Here is a 23,313-nt window from a genome sequence, read left to right as displayed (position 1 = left end):
ACGCTTTCATGATAACGTTACTCTAACTTAGACTCTCACTTGACCACATTTCGACTAAAAATAATCAGAATAGCTCCAGTAAAAAGTTAATGATATACCCAAGTATCCATGATTTTATGTAAAAGCCTAGTCTTTGAGGGGAAAGAAAAATATCAAAAAAAAAAAAAAAAGCTGATATTTCACTTATAATGATGAAATATTACATAAAATCATATCGGAATATGCTAACTGTTTAAACTCAGAGACTTTAATGATTCCCAAACAAAAAAGCTCGTGAGTGAATCCAAACTACAAAATAACAACAGCACCTCATGTATTCAATGACACATGAGCTCCCTCCCTCCTCTATGTGCCTCTAGGCAAAATTCAATTACCAGGATTCCTTGCAGGAATATTGTGTAATAATGTACATAGAACACCTACACGAGGAAGAAAATTGCAAAAAGGAAAAAAGAACGGGGAAAAAGAAGTGTGAAGCCATGACCCCAAACTAAAGCAAAATCAGCGATAATTGTTACAAATCATTACCGCGCCAAATTGAAGAATTGAAACAGAAGATTGCACCAACACCACCAGCCGCAACTAAGAAAAGTCCTGCTGCACCACCATCTTTAACACATCAAAACGCTATCCAATCTCACAAACCACCAGGGAAATTGTTAATTTGTCCTTCCTCCAAAATATCTTCGTTGTTGATCTTGTAAGCTATCCTTATTCGCATGACAAGAGATTTCTGAAAATAAAATCAACTTAGTAACTATCTACAATCTCACACAGCAAAGAAAAAAGGTTTAAATTTTTTTAAGATACGGTTAATTTGAATAAAAAAAATAAGCCATGGGTTCCTGGACTACACAAAAAAGTCATATCAAATTCCTAGTAGGGTTCGTCTTTGTTGTACCGGATTATATAAACAAGTACGCACAACTCCAGAAAATTAATTTGATTCAATATTAACTTATTTCACCAATTCATTACACACATTTCATGATAAGTAAACAGGGCATTTCTATCCCCTTTTAGTCAATTTTGAGGTTGGAAAGACAAACTCAATGCCAGCCTTAAAGAAAAGGCCAAAAAATCTATAAAGAAAAAACAAAATTGACATAGATAAAAAGTAGATGATTAAGGGCACTTTTAAATTGAAGCTAGGTTAAGAAAAAAATGTTAAGCTAATTGGATAACAAACTGAAGCATAATATGCATTGTCATGAAGTCTAGGTTCTGCACTATGCAGATAAAGAGGAGAATATTCAAGTCATATACCTTTCCGTGTTGGCTGTTAGTAACTCTCAAGTTTTGTGTGATGGATCCACTACCACTTGCAGGGAGAGTATTGCTGCTAGCTGGATCCAGGTGCAATTGAAGAAACTGTGGGTTTAAAACAACAAAAGATATCACAACTGCATCTTGAACAAGGAGAAAATACACCTAAGAATTTAAGCAACATGGAAGCCAGAGAAAATGAATGAACAATAATGAACAATCTATATTGAAGAGACAACAATGTCACCTATAAATACAAAATAAGGCATGAGATATAATTTAAAACAGCACATAAAACACCACAGAGAAAGGGCGAGAAAATCCAATGTCAAGTTGAATATTAAACAAAAGTAGAATAGACATTTAAAAGCCTAGTATCTGGCCTTACCTTTGGAACTGCTGCCTGGAAAATAAAATCTGTATAGACATTTGGTGACAAATTTGTAAAAGTAGCCTGGATTGATGTTGTTTGTGGGTTTCCAGGTGGCTTAGAGAAGTCAAACGATATTCTCAAGGAGCTGCTCTCAAACCCGATGACAGATGGATAAACTGGACCATTATTTTCTGTTCATAAAGCAAAAGGCTATCACTACTTTGACAAAAAACCATATCTGAAAAAGATATCCAACTGAGACCAAATTTTACCAGGTATTGGTGAATTGGGAACAAAGCCATCCAACAAATCCATCATAGGAGAAGCTCCTACAGGAGTAGTGGCTCGTGCAGAAAGTGAAGATGACAATGAGAGTCCCTCCAATGATGAAACTGGTGATTTGTTAACTTGACTGGCAGATAATATATCAGGTGTGGATGAGCTGCTTTGTGCAGGAGGTGTTTCGATAGACAAAAGATCCAGTAGAACATCTGTGCCAGTTCTTGGAGCCTGATTTGTACCTGAAATTGCAGAAAGAAAAACACAAATGATATGCATGGGTTAAAACTAGATAATTCATGAACAATCAAATAGTATACATTCGTATGTATACATACATATATTTATGTGTATGTGTTTATCTGTAAAATCTATATCATATACAACAGAAGATCAAGACAACTTAAACACAGGTTCTTAAAACTGTCAAACGAAGAAACAGAGTGCATTACTAGAAGCTACATAAGCAAAATCTAAAGATCCTGAGGTACAAGCGTGGCCCCCAGAAATTTGACTAGAATCAAGTACTCTTGTTCAATGTGTTCCCAATAACTTAAATGCAATGGATACCAAGTACAGTCGTATAACAAATAGAATTGGACAAACCTAATGCTTCCCAAGGTACTAAGCTTTACTTAAGCTCCTAGACAATGTGACCTGCTACCAACGCACAATATAAACTAAATGTTTCTAGTATTTATAACCCATAATATAATTACATCTAACATAAGTTAAATGCTCGCAAATGTTTAGACAAATAAAAGATTCAATACTAAGTGTTCATGACAAATTTATGCCTTAATACATTCGAATACTAACCGGATTGTTGTAATGCTGGTGACAGATCAACACCAAGAAGATCCTGAAGAAAATCACCACCAGAAGAGCTAGGTGCAGGAGCATCATCTGAACTTAGATCAAGTAAATCTACGAGAGGCGCCGCAGGAGGTTTGGCAACTCCATTTGGAAGATTAAGTGATGCTCCATTGGAAGTTGAAACTGTTGCTGGCGTCGAACCTGCCCTCCTTCCAATGAAAGTTGCCTCATCCAAAACGGGCATCCTTTCAACCAGCGCAGACCTGCAAAACTTCAACCATAAGCTTTCTAAACTACAAATTTGCTTTAAAAACGAAAACCCTCCCAGGAGCACCAGGGAGGAGAATAAAGGGGAAGAAACTGAAGCTCTTGATGATTTAAATCCCAAAAACATGTAAAGCATACCTAATATTCTGATGCTTCTCAATAATAGAATTGAATTCGATGGATCTCTGCTGTGATTCAAGAACAAGGCTTCCTTTGTGTTGAATGATCATATCTCGGATCCTCCTATAGATATTATTTAGAGAACAACCACACTTTCATGTCATAAGAGAGATGAAAAGAAAAAAAATTTATTGATTTATTTAGAAAAGATTTGACTAATTTTGGGAGACTCAAGGAATATAGCCAGAACTAAGTCCAAAAACAAAAAATCAGACTGATAAAGATAAGAACCTAAACAAATACACAAATCAGTACACATATACGAATATGATTTGTGCATGTAGTACACATGTATGTTATCCAGTGAGAGAAAGAAATTCAACCATAATCATATCTGAAGTCCAACAGCATACCATAGCCATCAATATGAAAAGGAAACAATTCATATTAAGTTGAGCGACAGCTTGCTAAGCCCAAAAAGGGAAAACCCTCTTCAGCTATGTAGACGTAGAATGTGGGCATTTTGCTAGAACGTTATAGACCCCTAATAAAACAGAAAGGATGCTGGAGGAAAATACATCTTAAGCATGGCAGAATATAAATGCGATAAAGGTTAAAACAATGGTAAAAAAAAAAAAAAAAAAAACCAGTAACATACTCTGAACAAGATGGAAAACGGGAAGAGAGCTTTAACAGAGCAATCAAAGACATTGCTTTGGTGGTGAGATCTGAAGTCTGGCTCTTAATGGCAAGCTCTATGGCATCCACAGCATCAGATCCTGTTACCTGCTCAGAAGACCTCAAGTGAATTGGGAGGAAAAACTATAATGATGACCAACTAAAGGGTCTAAACATTCATTCGTTACTGAACAATGTAACACAGATGCTGCAGTTATGCGACTGATTTATTCTAAAAGCAAAAGTATACAGCCTTATTGTAGATTTTAGCCCTCAAGTTAGTCAAGTGACCTTTTGGAATCAGGTTAACTTGCCAAGGACATTTCTTTAACTTATAATCTCAATTTTAACCTATGTAATGACAGAGAACAATGGGAGACAAGCATAAGATATTTCAGTTCTCTAATTTCAGTAGCTGAAACTTATTGAAGAAGAAGCTGAAACTAACTTTGCCCATCTGAAGAAATCAAGGCAAAATAAGAAACAAAAATAACAAAGAAAAAGGACGACATATTCAAACAAGAATGTGTAAGATGTGGAGATTTCATTTGTTCATGACATTATCTTCAGATCTGCTTCATCCTACTTTCCACGTTCTGAAAATAATACAGCTAAGATGACCACAGGAAGTTTATACAAACTAACATATGCAAGAGGTTGAACTCACAGTTATTGGATCCTCTATATCAAGCATTCCAGCATTATTGACTAACATGTCACCATATTCTCCTATGCACCAAACTGCCACTCGAACAAGAGTTTCCTGGTGAAAACATTAAAACAATCCACTCAGGACAAACAAATGTTTATAAATGACATGTATGCTTAAATACTAAAGATAATAGGAGCTCAATGTTGAGCATTTATCTTGTCTTTGTTTCTTTTCAATAAGTATATTGAACATATATCTTGACGGGAAAAAAACAACTGAGTACCTGTTCAGTTGATGCTTGTAATGCTCTGTATAATGCCCTTACAGTATATCCGTGGAGGTCAGAAGCATTGCTTATCACAACAATAAGGGCATGCCAGACTTCATCTTTTACAAAATTTCCAGCCTACTAAGCATAGCATAAAGATAAGTACCTCCTAAAAACAAATATATAATTGCGTATGCTCAGAAAAACACAAATGCAATGATTAACAAATGTCAGATGTGGCACTTTCATACCAAAGTAAATTAAACATATTGCATGAAACAAATTTCTGTTAGAAGTTTTGAGAAGCACTAGCACATATGGTGAGCGCAAACATGTGACTAGTATTTGAATTACTTTCCAAAAATGTTATCATCAGAGTCCACAGAGGTGAAACATTATCACCCTATCCATATACTTCCACATATTTCTACACATTCTTTTGTTTTCTCAACCCTTTTATTTGAGTTGCCAAAACATCTGTTGGTAGCCTCTGATTATACTTAATCCACCTAAAAGCAGTTCAACATCCGACTAAATATGAACTTAACTGGAAACAGAATCACACAGTAGCATTTGTCTAACTAAACTCCACCTTCATAGAGATTAATACAGTTGAGTAATAATAAATCAGAAGCAATTAAGATGTTGGCACAAAGGGGAAACCAATCTAGGGTAGTGACACTGACTTATCAATGCTGAAACATTTAAATGTTCCATAAAAGTACTAAATATAATATCATGGACAAAGAATAGGTTATTATGTTTTATACCTCAGAGAGAACCTTGAGCATCTGATCAATGTACCATATCTTCTGTGGTGAAAACCTAAAGCACCAAAGAGTGAATGTTAATCAACTAAACATTGCTGGGTCATAATTCCAATTAATTCATCTAGTAGGCCATGCTCAACTAGTCTTACTGTATGGAACCATATTGTGATCCATAATATATATATATATACCCGTTCCAGATGCCACAAAAAAGGAAATAATATCTATGTTGAAAAACATCAGCCCCAAAAGCTTCTATTAGAAAGTGAGCCAAAAGAAAAATATCAAGCTTACAAATACTCCTCACGGGCAAGTCTACCCAATAACAATGAACCAATCGTGGGTATTGCATGTGCAAAACAGAAGAAACTAGCAGAATGGAAGTCATTAACACTTGAGCCAAGGTCCTTTTAGATAAACAAGGCTCTAATACAATCTTAGAAAACATTGACACCCAATGCGCAAAGTAATTAGGGGGTGGACACGCTCACAAACACATAAAACACTAATAATCTAAAGCATCAAGGAGACCGATTTATTTTCCACTATGTGCAGAACTGCCTTGGTTGGATGGGGAACAAATGCTTAAGTTGCTTCAAAAGCACATGGAAAAATATACAATGGTAATGCCACTCAAGAATTGGCAAGTGAACTATTACCTCTGGAGTCTAGATATACTACCATATGAATGCCACATCCTACTACTATTAGTAGCTAACACAACTTTTTATTGTTTTATTTTATTTTCTCTAAGAAGCAATATTCATCTTTGTTACCAATCATATAGCAGATACAAGGAAATACAATCTGGTATCTCAAAGGAGAAGAAAGAAAGAATTCAATCTTAAAGTTTTTAACTGTAACTTACTTTGCAATTATGGAACAAATTTTGGCGGTAAGATCTCCCTTGAAATCTTGATCACTTACTTCCAGATATTCAATCAGCTCTTTTGTTAAAGGCTTCACATTGCTCTCGTTTACTAGAAGATAAACAAGCTCAAGGGCCCTTTTCCGAATTGAAGCATCTGAATCCTGAAAGCAAAAGGGTCAAATGATGTTACACACTAGAAGACTCAGCTTTTGTGAATGATAGTGCAGAAGAGTCAAACAAGGCAATGCATCAATTCCACATAAAACCATATTCCAGAAAATATTAGAAACTATTTAACGACAGAATCCAAAGTCTTCATACTTATTCTGTAAACAAGTCAAATATAATGCTTAAAACGATAAATATTTGCTGCCTCAACAAGTGCAAATGGAGAATATCACATCACATGTTCCGCAAACTACTGCAAACTAGACCAGCTAAAATATCTTGGGCAAAAAGACTATATAAAGCAACTGTGTTTGGAGAAAATGAATAAGAAGGAAAAGAGGAAGAAGAAAAAAAAACACACACACACATTTCTCGATTTCTTATCAAGCAACAATTAATTCAGCAACTTTTTCATTGTTATTAAGCAAAAAAGTAAGCATGCCCATAGAATACCTTTACACATTCCAAGATTGTTGCCCGATGCCTTTGCACCGCTTGAGCATCTACATTTATAGCGTTCATCAGCATGTTTAATGCAACATATCTGGAAGAAAAAAAATGAGTTTCAATTTAATACTATAGATGAGCAAGCAGTTGACAGGGAGGGATAGAGAAAAGGGCTAAAGCATTAGAATATTAATCAAAGAAAATAATTTCGTACAAGGACTGATAATTATTAGGCCTGGAGCATAACAGAGTAATACTTTAGTCTCGGGTTCCAAACATACCCGAAAAAAGTAAAAGAACAAAAGTCCTCAGAAAAGTCAACGGATGGCTTATAACATAAGCAGTCAGCACTTTTTAGGTGGTTAGAAATTCCAAATAGAGTATTGCCGCATACTAATGCAATCAATTAGAACTTGGTGACTGGCTAAGCAATTATTGAAGCTGGAAAAATAGGTATTTACCACCTTAATTTACTTTCTAGCAGTTGCACTCTCTCTACAAATACATATAATGTCAATTCTGTTATTTGTGATGGATGCTAAAATCAAAATAGAGGTAATGCTCTTCTCTGATGTAGATTAATTGTTATCTATAGATATTGTGTCTAATAATTGCAGAGGGAATTAAGGTAGCTGCAAGTTCTAGCAGCACCAATATCAGACAGTGGATAGCGACTGATATCATTGCTCAGTTTTTCATCAGGTATTTCTCGACTTAACACCTCACATCATCCTTCTAGTTCATATACTTACGAGAGGTACATAAAAAGGCAATCTTTCATGTAAGGAGGAGGTTTGGGTAAAATCCATTGGAGGGGAGGGATTTAGCCAGGAGACCACCTTCACCGTATAGGCTACAACTAGCATTTGATTGAAAAAAACAAGACCATCACACTAGCATGCATTTTTCCAACCCTTAATCATGGTTTAAGTCACCAATCAGCTATTCGTGATTTTATGACCGTAAAGTATTTTATTAAAGATGGAAATATATAGGCAAGTAATAGATTCCTCAGAATGTTTAACACGACACCACCACAGGATCAGATAAGAAATCTTACGCAAAAGAAAAATATGCAAATATTATTGCCAAATAATTCAGGTAAAACCTGAAAACAAAAATAAATTGACCACAAGTGCACAGAAACAAGTCCAGCTTAAAATACTATAACAAAACCTGATATTGTTGTCACGATTTGACAAGAATCTTCCCAAGATATTGATAGCAAGCACACGTAAGCCACCATTATCTTCAATACTCATGATAGTTTCAACACATTCATATAGAATAGCATTTCCAGCATTCTTGTTTGACTCAGTTTTTGTTGCCACCTAGGAAAACAAAATATGGCACATCAATTAAAAAAATAAAAGAGTGCAAACTTTGTCGAACTTTGTCAAATCATGAATCTAGATGACGTCATGAATTATGAGCAATTACAAGCAGCTTCATAAATCCACTATGACTAGGTTACAAGGAAAGACAAGAAAGGGGTCCTTCAAATTATATGACTGGAGTCAAAGTACCAGATTTAGAGATAAGTATGCACTTAACAGACTAAGCAAGATTTATATTTGTAAGGAGAACACAATTGCAAGGATTTCAAAGACGTACTTTACACCTTAATTTTGCGATTTATCAACTCCAAATCAGTCAACATCCATGTACATGAATACATTTACATGTATACATAAAAGTAACATAAGCTTACAATTTTTTTTTTTTATAAGTAGCCTAAGCTTACAATCTTAAAGATCACATTAGAAAAACTAAAGTTACTGGACACAAACACCACTTGATTTCCATATAAAGAAATTCAAAAAGGAAAAAAATATATCTTATGAGACTTTTTCTTACAGATAAATACTACTAACTACTCACGCACTTGTACAAGACTTAATCCACAACTTCACCCTCCACCAGTGTTTTATGGCAAGAAGAGATGTCATTTGGTTGAAGGTCCATGTGATAAAAAAGTCCTATGAGACTCTACACATTTTCCAATGTATATATAACATAAAGCATAATTTATGCCAACTTTCTTTTAGAATCCCTATTTCTCAACAACTGGTATGCATTAAGCATATCCTTTTTCCTTAGAAAACAATTTGTTAGTTTTTTCACCTTTAGGGGCATTCAAACCATTTAAAAGGAAAAAAAGGATGATTACATCGGATATCTCCGGGCCACTAATCTCAAACATTTTTTTAATCCACTTGTAATTATACTAGAGTACTCTTAGTCCTACTCTTCTTAAGATCCATTTATTCTAAAGCATCTTCTTGTTCTACAATTCTCCCAAGCATACATGCCACTATTAGACCAACAAGGAAGCCCTGTCAAACATGAATAATGGAAGTACAAAGATATGTCATCCACGTTGACATCTTCTGTAAAATTCCTATTCTGTAGAAGGTAGAAGTCCTAACGCATCCCTTCCTGAACATGAAATTTAATTTCATCAGAGTCACAAGGCTACACCTGTAGAAGCCTCCATATCCTTTCTACCCATTGAGACCTCCCAAAGGTAAAGAGCAGAAGACATTCAAATGAAGGCCACATACTTCTAAGACTGCTGAGGTAACGAAATCATAACTGACCCCTCCACCACCACAAAATTCTACTTGTTTAAAATCATGATTAAACACTCAACACGCCTCTGCCTTAAGCACAGCCACAGAACATTCTTACTTCTCAACTATATTTCATTCAGATTCTCGACTTTGGCTTGTGATGATGAATGGCTTTGTCAGCTTTCTACTACAGAACATGCATCTTAGGAACCTCTATTTTTTCTTTCTAAAACCAATGTTCAAAACTGTGTGTAACAATTTAGTATTTTATCCTGGATATAGTATCCTCCACCCACAGAAAACAAACTGAAAAAACAATACTGATCGGTGGGGTAGACACTATTGCTAGCAAAAATTGCTGATAATCTGATAATCATGACTAATAGAACAAAATATCATAGCATAAGATAACAATTTAAGTGCAACTTACCTGGGCAAGTATGTCATTCATCAAGTCACTAGCATCTGCATCTCCTTTGCCCAACACACGCAAAAACTTAAGCAATCTGATATGGAGGAAAGGGTCCGCGATGCCAGCAATGTCATACTCAGGTGCATATGGACTGTTCACGATGTCCTTTAGAGTTTTGACCAAACTCTCTGTGCACTTCTACAATAACGATATAAGCAACTTTATGATTAAAAGCTGATATGAATTGAAGCTTAGCCTTGTAGTTCAGATTTTGCATAAATATTTCACTAGAATAATACCATCCAATATTAAACGTCTTTATATGACAACATCAGGCTGTATTTCTACAATACACAAACCAAATGCAAATAAAAACTTAACATGTAGCACGTTGAGCATAAAATCAGGGTATTGAGATAACATCAGGTCATCATGAAAAATGAAAACATATAGAGCCAGAAGGGATTCTCAACTTATGCATGATATATTCCAAAATTTAGAACAAAGCACCTTTTATCTTGATCGAGGAATATAATACATGAAACTAACTCAATATCCCACCAGCACCTAGGATCTTTGAAATGGACTCCTTGTGCATTTTCATTTTCAAGCAGAGATGTATACCAGCATGTATCCAACAAGAATGAAAACAGCAGCTCTATAATGTAGTTAAGTAGATGACTCAAGAAAGCAACCACAGATTGCATATCCTATTAACGGAAATAGGAAACACAATTAGCTGGGCCGCAGTCAAGTTACCTTTCTGAAATATTCAAGGGCTTCGGCACTGACTTTACATAGATCTGTACAAAGTTGAACTGCTGTTATTAAAACTCCATGATGCTTTTCTTTAAGTAAGGCAGCAGCAGGATTTATAAAATTTTCCGCCAGGTCTGGTACTTTCTTTATAATCCTTATAGCACACAATGCTGCCTATATTTGACATTAAGTGCAGTCAACTTTCAAGAATGAAAAGTTAAAGAGAAATCAGTCAACAAATAACATCAGATAATCATATGATGCATAAAAGAATGTTTAAATGTAAATGTTTGTCAGGAAGCTCCAAACATCAAATTGCAAGACTTAAAAATAGTTTCTTAGCAGAGAAAACAGCCTGGCAAACCAAGGTAGGTTAAACATGTCTCCAATTAACTAATTTGTTGGACTCAGTCTTTCACTGAACAATAAGTTCATATTTGTCAGTACACCATCCTAGTAAATCTTCCAAGAAGAGAACACCAAACACCGTGAGAAGGACATGGAGCCAACCAAAAAGAGTTAAAAAAATGTACCTTTTTAATGAGAAGTAGTCATAATAGAAATATGAGGACCAGATTCTTTCAGTGCCAGTATTAAGAACTAAAATAAATACGATGGATTCGGCACAGAAATGTTTCCAAGTAACAAGTGTATGAATAATTGGTGATGACTAAGGTCTTGCCAGTGAAAAGGAACAGCAGACTTGCCTTGAGTCACTAAAACAAGTAACTTGAGGGTAGTATATGTCATAATTTTCTTTTTTTCCCACACTAGAAAACTTCCTTCTCAATTATAACTTTTTTTTGATAATGTGAAAGGAGTAATATCTAGAATTAAAAAAAAAAAAAAATAGCAAACAAATGGAAATAGTGGCAAACAAATTCAGCAGAACTAACTTCTCAATCTGTACAAAAGACTCACTTTTTTCCGAGTATTTGGATCTCGAAATTGCAGCAATCTTTCAACTTCTGGTGCAAGATCACGAGCCATCTCTGCTGAACAAATATTTCCCAAAGCACAAAGGGCAAGTCCCACAATATACTGATTTGCATGATTGAGATCTCTGCACATAGGTTAAGGTTGCACAACACAGTGTAGATATAGTTCCCTTGTTTCTTTCCTCATAAGAATACCATTCCAATGGAAAAGTCGCTAAAAAATAAACTTAAAAGATAGTGAGAACAATAAAACACGATAAATTAAAGCCTAATGTGGGACAATGATATACGAGAAAAAATAATGACAAAAATATATTTTAAAAATATATATAGAGTGGAAAAAAAAAAATCAAAAAAAATATATTGGATACTGTTTTAATGAGTTTGTGACCAACATTAGAACTTCTTGTCTTTCATCAAGAAGCAACATGAGGCCAAGATATCCTATTCTCTTCTCTGGAAATTCAGGAGATGCAATTAACTTTAGACACTCCATTTGACCAAAATGTGTGGGGTAGCCAAGCATGTGAATGAACATGAGCTTTGCAAGGTTACGATGCCTATAATCGTGATCATTTTCATTAATTGAGGCACGAATAGCAGCACACTCTTTTCTTACAACAGCACGTTCCTCTGCTGCAGTTTTGCAGGCACGTATTGCCCGAATCATGTCCCTGCATTGAATAGGTAAATACCACATAATATGTTACTTATTCATTTGCACATAAACAAATTGAGCAAAGAACCTCCAAAAAATCCATAACAACAAAAGCAACCACAAGTCAAGGAAAACATAACCAAACAGAGAAGAAATGAAAAGATGGAAAAAGCCATTTCACTTGGCAACTAAATGTTTAACAAGTCACATTATTCATAACAAAGGATGTAACTTCTTGATTTCCGTTACTTTCTCTCAAAAAACAAATATCGCCAACCAACCTTAGTTCTTGTAAAATGTATACGCCATTCATAAACCACCGTACTAATCAATTCCCTGAACATTACATATTAATGGACCTAAGAAAGAGAGGACCACTCATTTCCACTGCCCTTTGTTTTTATGAGAAACTATTCGCTCTAAATGATCAAATAAATTAAACTATCTAAACATGATGCATTTGACTGCAAAACTTATCATAGTCTTGCAGATTACTGGACTCGGATCTTCCATTTCTGATCATAGGTACTTCTATGTACTATCTAAATGAGATGCATTTGACTGCAACGGAGCATATGGACTCCAACAATATCTGTCATCTAGATTGTTTTTCCATATTAACCCATTGAAGTATTGTTAATCTAAACACACGAAGGCAGAGGGCATTGAAGGTAATAGCATCAGTTTCAATTGACATATTCACCATAAAATATAGAATGAAAGAAAAAGAAAAAGAAATGGTTTCTTAGTCTGGGGAGTCTTGCCTTTTTCCTTGGAAGAGCATTTGGAAGGTGTTTCTTAAGTGGCCTCTTAAATTGGGTTGTATCTTTTGTTCCTAATTTCTTTTCCTCTAATCTAGTAGATCTTGTTAACTTTTTATATTTTCAACCCCAATAGGGCAGTTGCATCTCTTGTATATTTTTCGTGTACGTGAGATTGATGAAAGGGGAACATGAACAATGAACTAAACTGACCACTTCAGCCTCGTCAAAAACTAAAATCATTTCAAAATGTAGAAACTTTTATTTTCCATTTTCTCCTCCTTTTGCTCAATGACCTCTAGATCTAAGATCTAAGCTGATCGTATCGCACTCGTTACTACTTGAGACATAAGCCCAAGCCCAGATAAGTTGTAGAATTAACTCACACATGACAACCTGATTATGACCTGGCAATCTAGCAACCACATTGTATGAATCAAAAATTGTGAACAGCAATAGTTCAGAACTTACTAACTTACACCATGGGCACACAAGGTGGATAAGAGTGGAATTTAAGCCAACCCACATAACAAACTCATCTAGACTGCAGATTAGCCTAAATTTCTCGTGTCCCAACCATTTTGCTTGTTTTATGCTGATTTGGAAATCCAAACTTAGGTCTCAACATTAAAAAAAAAAAAAAAAATTACTTGCTTTTTGAGATCATGGATGATTGCAACTACCGGAATAAATTCCACCAAAATCAAGCTGTTATATAAATAAATTATAAAGAGAATAGAATTTTATATTATTAAGATTGACTTTTGGTGTTAAAATTCCACTTCATGTGTCTGTCCAAAATCGCTTTAGAACCCTCTTAAGGATCATAATGTAGTTTAGAGGCTACAGCTTCAATGCTTGCTTACATCTGTGACCCCAATTGGCATTGCAAACAGTTTCCTATTGGCACCTGGTCCCCCGTTAAACCTCTTTGGTATCTCTTGGAGAACCACTTGTCCTACATTTTCCATGTTCTAAACTATGAGAAGTGTTGCCCTAACAAGATTCATCGCATTCTTAGGTATCACACATAAAGTTAATGTTCAGAATAAATGAGACCACGCAGGGTCAAGATCATATATCCAATATGATACGCATATCACTAAGTGGATGTACCATAATCTCACACATTTCAACACTTGCTTCAATAATTCCCAGAAAAGCCAACCCCATTCAAGCACATTTGCCTGTGCCACGAATGAAATCCAACACGTTCCACTGATACCAGCTTAACTATCACACATATTCAGTATCAATCCCAATGTTACAGCTATCAAAAAGCTAGCAACTCCAACCACGAAAACAACCAAATTAAAAAGAAAAACGCATGAATACACTGCGATTTTCAACAAAATCATCTTAAATTACGCGAATTGAAACAACCAGTCGACATAAACCAAAACTAATTGCTCTCTTTAAACGTTTAACAAATTAAAAGCAGAAAGAGAGAGACAGAGACAGAAATCGGACTTTGTGAAATTGATCTGATAGAAATGGAAACAGTATAATTCGAAGCTCACCTCAGGCGCGTTCCCGACGAGAAGGGATTCATGATTGGGTCCGTGGCGAAGCTCCGAGAGAGCTCAGTCAGATCCGAACGAAAACCGAACCGAACACGGTACTCGATCAATCAACGGTGGTGTCGAATTCGTCAGCTTAGATGGACGGTCCGAATTCGAAAACCGAGATCGGAGAAGATACAATCAGAGGGATCTGATATAGAGCGAAAAGAGATTTGGATCTGAGAGTATGATGGGCTTTTATTCCTTCCACTTAATAACGATGAGTACTCGTTCCTTGTCTTTGTGAAATGAACGAAAACATTTCTGGCACTACAATTCCATGCGAGTGTTGATTGTGTTACCCGGTATTTGGAGCTGATTAGGTCACCGTTGGTGCCGATTGCATTGAATGGATTGCAGCGTGTGACAGGTCGTGTATCTGTTTATGGCTGTTTACTTGTCATGGACCAGGACTTAATTCTATTCGTCCGTAGAGAGATCTACCTCACCCGCGGTAAATTAAGTTATTTTCCATTCGTTACAGGCATTTGTTTCAATTCTCCCATGAGGGGAAAAAAATAAAATAGACTATGATGCCATACAAATATACAAATTATAAATTTTCCCTTTTTTAGATAATGGGTATTAAATAGTTTAGTTGATAAATTTTATTATTTTTATGTTATTTAATTTTATTATTTTCATGTAATACCTATGTATTATAATCAATGGTTAAATTCACTTTATCCTCCTGAAGTTTTGAGTTTTTCAATTCGAATTTCAATATTTAAAAATTGGCAATGTGTCCTTAATGTTTCAAAAAAATTCAATTTAGACTTTCTGTTACTAAATTCCATCTAATTTGACAAAAAATTAAAAAAAAAAAATGGGTAATTATGTAATTTCATTGACTTCCGTCCAATTTGACGGAAATTAGTAACGGAATGTTTGAATTGAAAATTTTTTAAACATTAGAATGGTACATTGTCAATTTTTAAACATTGAAGTTTGAATTGAAAAAACCCATAAAACTTGATGAGGTAAAGTGAGTTGAACCCTATAATCAAATATTCTTCTCATTAGCATGTTTTTCAAAAACTAAAAAAATGTTGTATATGTAAAATCATGCATAGGGTTAGATGCACCGATTTTTAAATCTTAGCATAAAATTAGTATTATCCATTTTTATGTGAAACGAAGATAATTCTATTCCGATATCCTATTCCATTAACATGGGAAAGTTCATAAGTTTATTTAAATCAATTTTGTGGTATAGAGGGAAAAAAAAAATTAAATAAATAAATAAATTATGGTTTGGCTCGAGTCTAATTCTAGTTAGAAAGGTACTTTTGGGATTGAGATAGGTGTTGCACAAGATGAGGTAAGGGACACTTATTTTAACTCCAACAGGTCCACTTTTAACTGAAACTGGACCTAAGCCTAATCTAAAAAGTTTTATGGATAGGGTTATGAGGAAAACATGGTTATTAGGCCAAACCATATAAAATGAAGGGAAGACTATATTTACCCCCTCAATTTATAACACATTTGCAATGCATCTTAAATCTTTCAATTTGGTTAATGTTCCATATTGATCTACCATTGTGATTATAATGTCCTCTAAAAGCAAAAAAAAAAACCATTATTCAAAATGGGGGGGAGGGGGGGACTAACCCACGCCATTTTTTTTTTTTTTTTTTAAATGGTGTTGCTTTATTTGATTTTTCAAATAAATTTTGTATTGTGAAGGGTCTTGTTGTTATTTTACTTGCTAGAGAGGACCTAATTGTAATCAATATGGTCGAAATCATAATTGTTTAATATGTTTGTATTTCAATGTGTATGCGCCTGCACATTTCATGATATAAGTAGATAAATTAATCCAGGCTTTGTTAGCCAAGCAAGGGTGGCAATTCTTCAAAATCCTGATGGTTTGGCAGCATGTATCATGAAGGAAAAGTACTTTTCAAATGTGTATTTTTTGGATTCTAATATGGGGTATAAGCCTTCTTATGCTTAAAGAAGCATTTGGCAAGCTAAGAAGTTGCTTAAGAATGGTTTGTTTTGGAGGGTGGGTGATGGTAATTACATTAGTATTTGGAATGATCGACGGATCCCTTCTCCTTCTTCCTACAAAATTCAGTCCTCTATTTGCATTCTGAACCTGATGCTACTGTGGCCTCTGGTGGAATATACCTCCTATTAAAGAGGTTTTTTCTGCTGAGGAGGCTGGCCGTATTTGTGGAATGCCAATTTGTCCAAGAAGTCAATCAGATTTTCTGGTTTGGTTGGGGACTAATAATGGTCAATTCTCTATTAGAAGTGCTTATCACCTTGCTAGGGAGATTTCGATTATGGACAGAGGTAGGTGTTATAACACCGGGAGCCCCCTCTATTTTTTATTTATGGGCTGATTATAATTAAATATTGGGATTGTAATCAAATCAAGGGGATTTGATTACTATACTTGTATTTAGACATTGCCCTATAAATAAAGACCTTTGTATTGTAGACAAATAAAGATAATGAGCACAATGTAGCCTTTATGGGTATTTCGAGTGGTGGACGTAGGTGTCTAATACCGAACCACCCATAATTCTTTATATTTATTTTCTATATTACTTCCGCTCATATTTCCACATCATCATTATTTCAACAACACTATTTGGAGCTATCCTTTCGCTATGAACGTGTAGACCGAATGTTCAAAGCACTTCAACAAGTGTTCTTTTGTCCCTCTCTCTTTTATTCACCGTAACACACTAAATTGAATATAATATTATTTAATATTATATCTCTCTATTCTTTTTTCTCTTTATCCTCTCTCACTCTTCCTCTTCCTCATTGAAGCATTCTTGGTTTTCTGGACAAATCCACCCAACAACCCCTCCTCTCATATTTCCTTATAGTATCAAATCATTATTCCTCACCTATACCTAGGGCTGTTAAGTGAGCAAAGCGTCTCGCGAGCAAGGTCGGGCTCGGCTCGCATAAGCTCGGATCGTGTTTGACTCGAATATTAAATGAAGCACTTCATGAACACAAATCCTAGCTCGAATATTAAACGAAGCAAGCTCGGCTAGGCTCGTGAGTAAGCTCGTATAAGCTCATGTGTGTGTATATATATATATAAACTAAGTAATACATAATTAATTATAAATCTCATAATTATTAAAATCTTAAAATTGCATTTATATTTAAGCGTTAGAGAATGAAAAATTCTAAACCCTTCGTGATCAAAGAGAGAGAGATAGAGCAATCATTAAAAATACCTCGATTCAATTAGAGTAGACCCAAACGAAAGGAAGAAGAATCAAGCAGAAACTATTGAGGGAGATTGCAAAAGGCATAAACTATTGAAGAATCATACAGACCCAAACACTATCACTACCTGTTTGATGAGCGAGAGTGAGAGAGTGGGAAATGAGAGTTCAGGTGGAAGATGCGCTGTGACTGGTGAGGGGGATTGAGAGAGAGACGTTGAACAAATAGTTTTTTGTAAGGGGCGTTGTCCCAATGCAGTCTGAATGCAACCTGTTAATTTGTCCCACATTGTTAAGAAAACATTAATCTCCAAGTTTGCTTATCTATAAAATGATTCATATCCTCTCTCTTTGAAACCAAATGCCTTGCTGTATTGACTCAGGCTCCATACTCGACTAGCCAGGTTAAGCAAATACTCATATACAAACTAACTTCTTAAGCCGTTTAAGAGTACTTGAAGTTAAATTTTTTTTAAAAAAACAAAAACACTAAATATAAAAGCCAGCTCGCGAGCTGGCTCGGCTCGACTTATTATTAGCTCGAGCTCGATTTTTTTTGACTCGCCCTTGAGCTCGATTTTTTTGGCTCGCCATTGAGCTCGAGTAAAATTTAAACGAGCCAAACCTGAACAAGAGAAGCTCGCTCAAGCTCGGCTCGTTTACACCCCTACTGGCTACACCCCATGAGACTTACCTAATTCCTCAAGACCAAGTTAACCACACCTAAAATCATCCGAAATCCAAACAAAAAAATTCCCAGCATGAGCACCAGAACCCGCCGTCGCAAATGGGGTTTAGATCCACCATAGTCTGACCGTATTAAATCCTTCTTTTGTGGCAGCGTTGTTTAAGCTCCAAAATTTAAAGTTTCTTGGGTTGTGGTGGTGTGGAGGGAGAGAGAGGAGAGAGAAGAGATAATTACAGAGGTTGGCCATAGGGGTTTGGGTTGAGTAAGAGGGAGAGAGAGAGAGTGAGAGAGAGAAAAATGAAAATAAAAAAGATTAAATAATAATATTTAAAGAAAAGTAGAGAATGAAATAAAAAAGCTGCTGGAGTTTGTATAGAAAAATGAGAGAATAGTGCTTTTTGACTAGGTAAAATACCTAATGATGTTGGAAATGCTCTTACACAATTAGTTGTTTGAGATGGGATGACAATTCGTATTCGCGAATTGGGTTCGGGTCGTGTCAAGACGTATGTATAAGACTATATAGGTAATTAAATAGGTCAAAACTCTCAACTCTAACATTATAATCTTATATTGATATCATGTCAAAATTTGCGGGTCATGTCAAAAATTATGTCGCATATCCGGTTTAGTCATATCAAAGTATAAATATAAGACTATAAGGTCAATCATAATCCAACTAATGAAGTTGAGGTCACTAGTTCGAATTCTCCCTACCTCTTCCATTGTGTGGACGTAAAAATATATATATATATATATAATAATTAAAGATATCGGACTATAATTTTTTAATTTCATTTTAAATTCGAATGGAATTTTCAAGTAGCGTAAAAAATAGCCGGTCATAATTTGAGAGTATAACTGGAGGGGATTATCATCGGTCACTCCCTTGTCTCCCACCATTTCGCTCCAACAAAGGGTAAAGGTAAAGGTAAAGGTTTGCTTACGCTGCAAGTAGAACACCCTCCATCCGCGCGAACATGGCCTCTCTGCTCGCTCTCTTACTCCTCTTCAACCTCGCTTCACTTCACGGTAACTAATATTCATAATCTTAAATTTCAGAAAGAAAAAGGGTTTGATTGCTAGTACCATTTTGCACCTAAAACTTTGGCATATTTTCAGTTTCAGCCGGGATCGTTCTCGAGGACGGGTACACAGTGAGCACAGTGATCGACGGCCACAAGCTAAACATAAATCCACACTCGATCCTTCCTCGATTCGGTTCGTCTGATTTCGTGGTCCTTGATTCCGCCGGTAGTGCCTTCTACACTGTTTCTTTTCCCATATCCAAAGGTACTGAAATCTCCTGTCTAGTTATTATTATTTTTTAAATGATTATTTCGTCGGAGTATTAGTTTGATGGAGTAATCGCAGAGAGTGCGGTGAAACCGTTATCCGGAGATGGGGTTCATGAGTATTCGGACGGGGAATCGGGTTCGGCACGTTTCAATAAGCCCGGGAGCTTTGCAGTTGATCTAAAAGGGAATGTCTATGTCGCTGATACTAAGAAGAAAAGCCGTGTCATTCGAAAGATTAGTGACTCAGGTTCCAACCCTATGTGTCTCTCTTCACACGTATTTAAATCGTTTTTGTTGTTGGTGCTGCTTTTTTATTATTAATATTATTTCTTTAAGATAATTTAAATAGTGATACAGAGGCATCACGTTACCATATGATGAAAAAAAAAAAAAATGGAATTCAATGGCACGTACAAAACTATATAGATTATAGATATATGCAAATGCCTATATATTTATATAAGTTGTAATGCTACTCTTCACACCTATTTATCACATCCATGTCAACCGGATGACATCACTGGCTGACCTGACTTTCACTGCTTCACGCCTATTTATAAATGTAAAATATACATATTAACCAGTCCACAATCTAACGGTGATTTTCATTGCTTCATTAGGGATTAGGGAGTAAGTACTTAGAAGTACATGTAGCATTTATCCTATATAAATAGATATGCTTGTGTATGTATTTATATGGATAGATTACATATGGTGGGTGATTGGGTGCTAACTAGCTTAGCTGAACCTCTTGTTCTTGTACAAGGGATTGAGGGATGGAGGAAAACTAGGCTACGTATGACAATGGTTTTGAAAAGTGTTTTGATATGATATAGCACAATTTGGCATTGACACACTTCTCAGTGTTGTTCTGCCCAAGGGTGAAACTAATGCTTTCCTGTTGGGATTGGATGTAGCACAATTTATTTATAGCAGCGGTGTGTCTCCTTTATTGGGGCATGTCATAGCTGTAGGACTCTGCTCTGTTAATGACTTCTTGTTTAGGTGTGACAACAATTGCTGGAGGATACTCAGAGAAGCCAGGCCGTGAGGATGGACCTGCACAGAATGCGTCATTCTCGGATGATTTTGAGATATCTTTTGTTCCCGAAATATGCGCCTTACTGATTTCAGATCATGGGAATCAATTGGTCCGCCAAATTGGTCTCAAGGCCGAGGATTGTGCCAGTGGTTCTAAAGTTGGTGAGCTTTTGAAAATTATCACATGTTATGTTTTTAATATTTTATGTGACTTTGAGGTTCCAAAGGAGCAAAGTCAGTTCATATGATTATATTGTCCGTTCACTTTACCCTTATATCAATTTATTACATTTCCACTTTCAAAACACAGTTAGAATGTTTTGTATTACTTTTGTTTTTCTTTTTGCGTGCATAAATGTGTCGAGTAATATATGTGCTGGGTAAATAGCACAATTACGAGAACTCTTTGAGAGAGACAATTTTCAGAACACCTTTTTGTTCCATTTGCCGTCAGGACCAGCAACACACTGACTACCTTTCTAATATACTGTGTGTGTCATTCTTTATGATATTTTGTTTGGCTGCTTGATATCCATTTTTCCAGTCACAGATTTGGGGTTCTTGCTTTAGTTGAGGAAATTATAGTCACAGATTTGCAGTTCTCCTTTTTTTTGGGTTGAGTTTCTGTTGTGCTTCTCTGTTTTCTCTCCATTACTTATCGCTTTGCTTCTCACGATCCACACCCGGTCTCTCTCTACCTGTATTAGTAGTATTTTTAAATTGGTTCTAATTTAGTTATAAGAAAATGAAATTTCATTTACTCGTTTTTCCAGCAACGGGAGCAATTTCAATTTGGGTTCTGGGATTGGGACTTTCCTGTTTACTTGGATTTATTGTTGGGATTGCCATTCGCCCTTATATCATCCCTCGTGTAAGTGTCTTTTGCCTCTTTTTAATATTTATGCAACAAACAATTGCTTACACCTTTTCTAACTGAACTTTATAGACAGCGAGGCTACAGCCCCCTCAGTTTCAGCAAGACATGGAAGCATTGCCTAACCCTTCTGGAGAAACCAGTACTGATACTCTGCTTCGACATCAAAAGCGCAGTTGCTAGCTCCTCGCATTACGCACTCTTAAGGAGACTCTTTTGGTTGAGCCTCTCTCATCTCACTCTTCTGTTTAGGATTAACAAAGCAAAATATCCAATCTTGCGTAAGGAATCTGTATCTTTAATCGACTCTGATGACATAAGTAGTAGTAGTAGTAGTATAACAAAGTCAGACATCTATGCTGAGCAGTTGAAGGATTTGGTAGCCTTTGATGGAAGCCTGGATTTGTTAAGCATGGCTGACAAACTCAACCAAGATGATTATAGTAAGGAGGGAACCCATGTTTTGTCCGACTGCCATGGAACAATAGATGCTATGATACAGGCTAACATCATGGGTTTCGTAGAGCCATCTAAAGAAACAACCCCAGTGGAGGGGTCTTTGTTAGCTGCCACTCCGGGTTTGGTTAAGCGGAGAAGCAAATAATCAAAAGGCAAACTCCTTGTGTATTTAGTTCTATGACTTGTTAATGACCATTGCTGACAATACCTATCTCCCTTTAATTCCTTGTGATATTTTTTGGTTTTATGTTGGGGTTTCTCAGCAGAGATCTGATCTGGGTAATCAACTGTAGAATGTCTGATTACCGACTAAATGGTGGGATGGAAATGTAAGTCTAGGTGTGATGCATCTTTTTCAGCCAAGTTGCGGTGAATTTAGTAGAATCAATTATGTTGTTTGGAAACCCGTAAGGCAGAAAATGTGCTGTTTGGGGGCGGGCGCGCAGTGGTTGCTTTTGCTTGTTGCGGAATGTTGGGTGCATGTGCAGCTTACAGACTAGGTCAACAGATGAGCTGTTGCTCGAGCCAAAGCTTGAAATACGCTCAAACCCCATATACATCTTGATAAATTCGCTCAAACCCCACAAAGAGATGCATGTAATGATAAATCCTGGGGTGACAGGGCTACAGTCCAACAAAACGGCAGCTCATTGAAGCCTGCAGATGTGCCTGTCTTTTCACTGCCCCACTCTCAAGTGGGTGACTTGGCATTTAGCTACGAAGCATTCTCATTTGGCCAACTTTTGACTAAGTTGGCAGTAAAAATAGCGGCAAAAAAAAAAAAATTATTGACTTATTTATAAATGGCTTGCTGTTACAGTACTCGAGAAAGAAACTAGTTGACTGTATTTCATAAGTTTCTTGAGTACTCAAAATATTTTAAATAGAAGTGTAAAAGTAGATAGTCATAATAGAGAATGAGATGTAAATGTTTTGCAAAAGTGAATAATAAAATAAATATATATTATTTTTTAATTTTGGGAAAAATTGACAAATATCATATAGCCTTCTTCAAACCAGCTCACCGTGACAACATTAACGGACATGTTTTTTTTTTTTTTTTTGTGAAAATGGCAGAATGTGAATTTATCAAGTGTCAACTCGTATGTGAA

The 23,313-nt window shown here is 35.8% G+C and overlaps 2 protein-coding genes across 4 annotated transcripts; one reads left to right on the top strand and one right to left on the bottom strand.

The window, feature by feature from the left end:
• Positions 1-160: 160 nt before the first annotated feature.
• Positions 161-14,993, bottom strand: LOC132177729 (AP-1 complex subunit gamma-2-like). 2 transcript variants are annotated; one of them, XR_009439793.1, is made up of 19 exons: positions 14,597-14,993; positions 12,029-12,331; positions 11,641-11,782; positions 10,720-10,893; positions 9,979-10,158; positions 8,152-8,306; positions 6,982-7,072; positions 6,358-6,521; positions 5,490-5,544; positions 4,735-4,857; positions 4,467-4,562; positions 3,780-3,907; positions 3,140-3,244; positions 2,738-2,997; positions 1,912-2,160; positions 1,655-1,830; positions 1,267-1,371; positions 529-733; positions 161-419 (listed from the first exon to the last, which is right to left on the bottom strand). XR_009439793.1 is itself a non-coding variant. In XM_059590169.1 (18 exons), the coding sequence occupies exons 1-18, from the start codon at positions 14,626-14,628 to the stop codon at positions 638-640; spliced, it is 2,634 nt and encodes an 877-aa protein (XP_059446152.1). In that variant the 5' UTR covers positions 14,629-14,993; the 3' UTR covers positions 161-637. The 2 variants fall into 2 exon arrangements, 1 of the variants encoding a protein (XP_059446152.1); XM_059590169.1 differs by having other exon boundaries at positions 161-733.
• A 4,406-nt stretch (positions 14,994-19,399) lies between these two features.
• On the top strand, positions 19,400-22,446 carry LOC132179823 (uncharacterized). 2 transcript variants are annotated; one of them, XM_059592605.1, is made up of 6 exons: positions 19,400-19,561; positions 19,652-19,822; positions 19,904-20,074; positions 20,833-21,030; positions 21,642-21,739; positions 21,815-22,013. In XM_059592605.1, exons 1-6 carry the CDS (start codon positions 19,510-19,512, stop codon positions 21,923-21,925), a joined length of 801 nt encoding a protein of 266 aa, XP_059448588.1. In that variant the 5' UTR covers positions 19,400-19,509; the 3' UTR covers positions 21,926-22,013. The 2 variants fall into 2 exon arrangements, with proteins under 2 accessions (XP_059448588.1, XP_059448587.1); XM_059592604.1 differs by having other exon boundaries at positions 19,401-19,561; positions 21,819-22,446.
• Positions 22,447-23,313: the final 867 nt, after the last annotated feature.

Source organism: Corylus avellana, chromosome ca4 (genome assembly GCF_901000735.1).
Source record: "Corylus avellana chromosome ca4, CavTom2PMs-1.0".
Taxonomy (NCBI): domain Eukaryota; kingdom Viridiplantae; phylum Streptophyta; class Magnoliopsida; order Fagales; family Betulaceae; genus Corylus; species Corylus avellana.
This window is presented reverse-complemented; position numbering and strand designations above follow the sequence as displayed.

What these genes read in the sequence shown, in the direction of transcription:
- LOC132177729 (XM_059590169.1), bottom strand. Translation starts at nt 14,628, where the DNA reads ATGAATCCCTTCTCGTCGGGAACGCGCCTGAG. An exon ending in GTCACAAACTCATTAAAACA is followed by an intron (nt 11,783 to 12,028) that starts GTATCCAATATA and finishes ACCTATGTGCAG; the next exon opens with AGATCTCAATCATGCAAATC. An exon ending in CAATCTTGGAATGTGTAAAG is followed by an intron (nt 6,522 to 6,981) that starts GTATTCTATGGG and finishes TTTTGCTTTCAG; the next exon opens with GATTCAGATGCTTCAATTCG.
- LOC132179823 (XM_059592604.1), top strand. Translation starts at nt 19,510, where the DNA reads ATGGCCTCTCTGCTCGCTCTCTTACTCCTCTTCAACCTCGCTTCACTT. An exon ending in CAACCTCGCTTCACTTCACG is followed by an intron (nt 19,562 to 19,651) that starts GTAACTAATATT and finishes GCATATTTTCAG; the next exon opens with TTTCAGCCGGGATCGTTCTC. An exon ending in GCCCTTATATCATCCCTCGT is followed by an intron (nt 21,740 to 21,818) that starts GTAAGTGTCTTT and finishes CTTTATAGACAG; the next exon opens with CGAGGCTACAGCCCCCTCAG.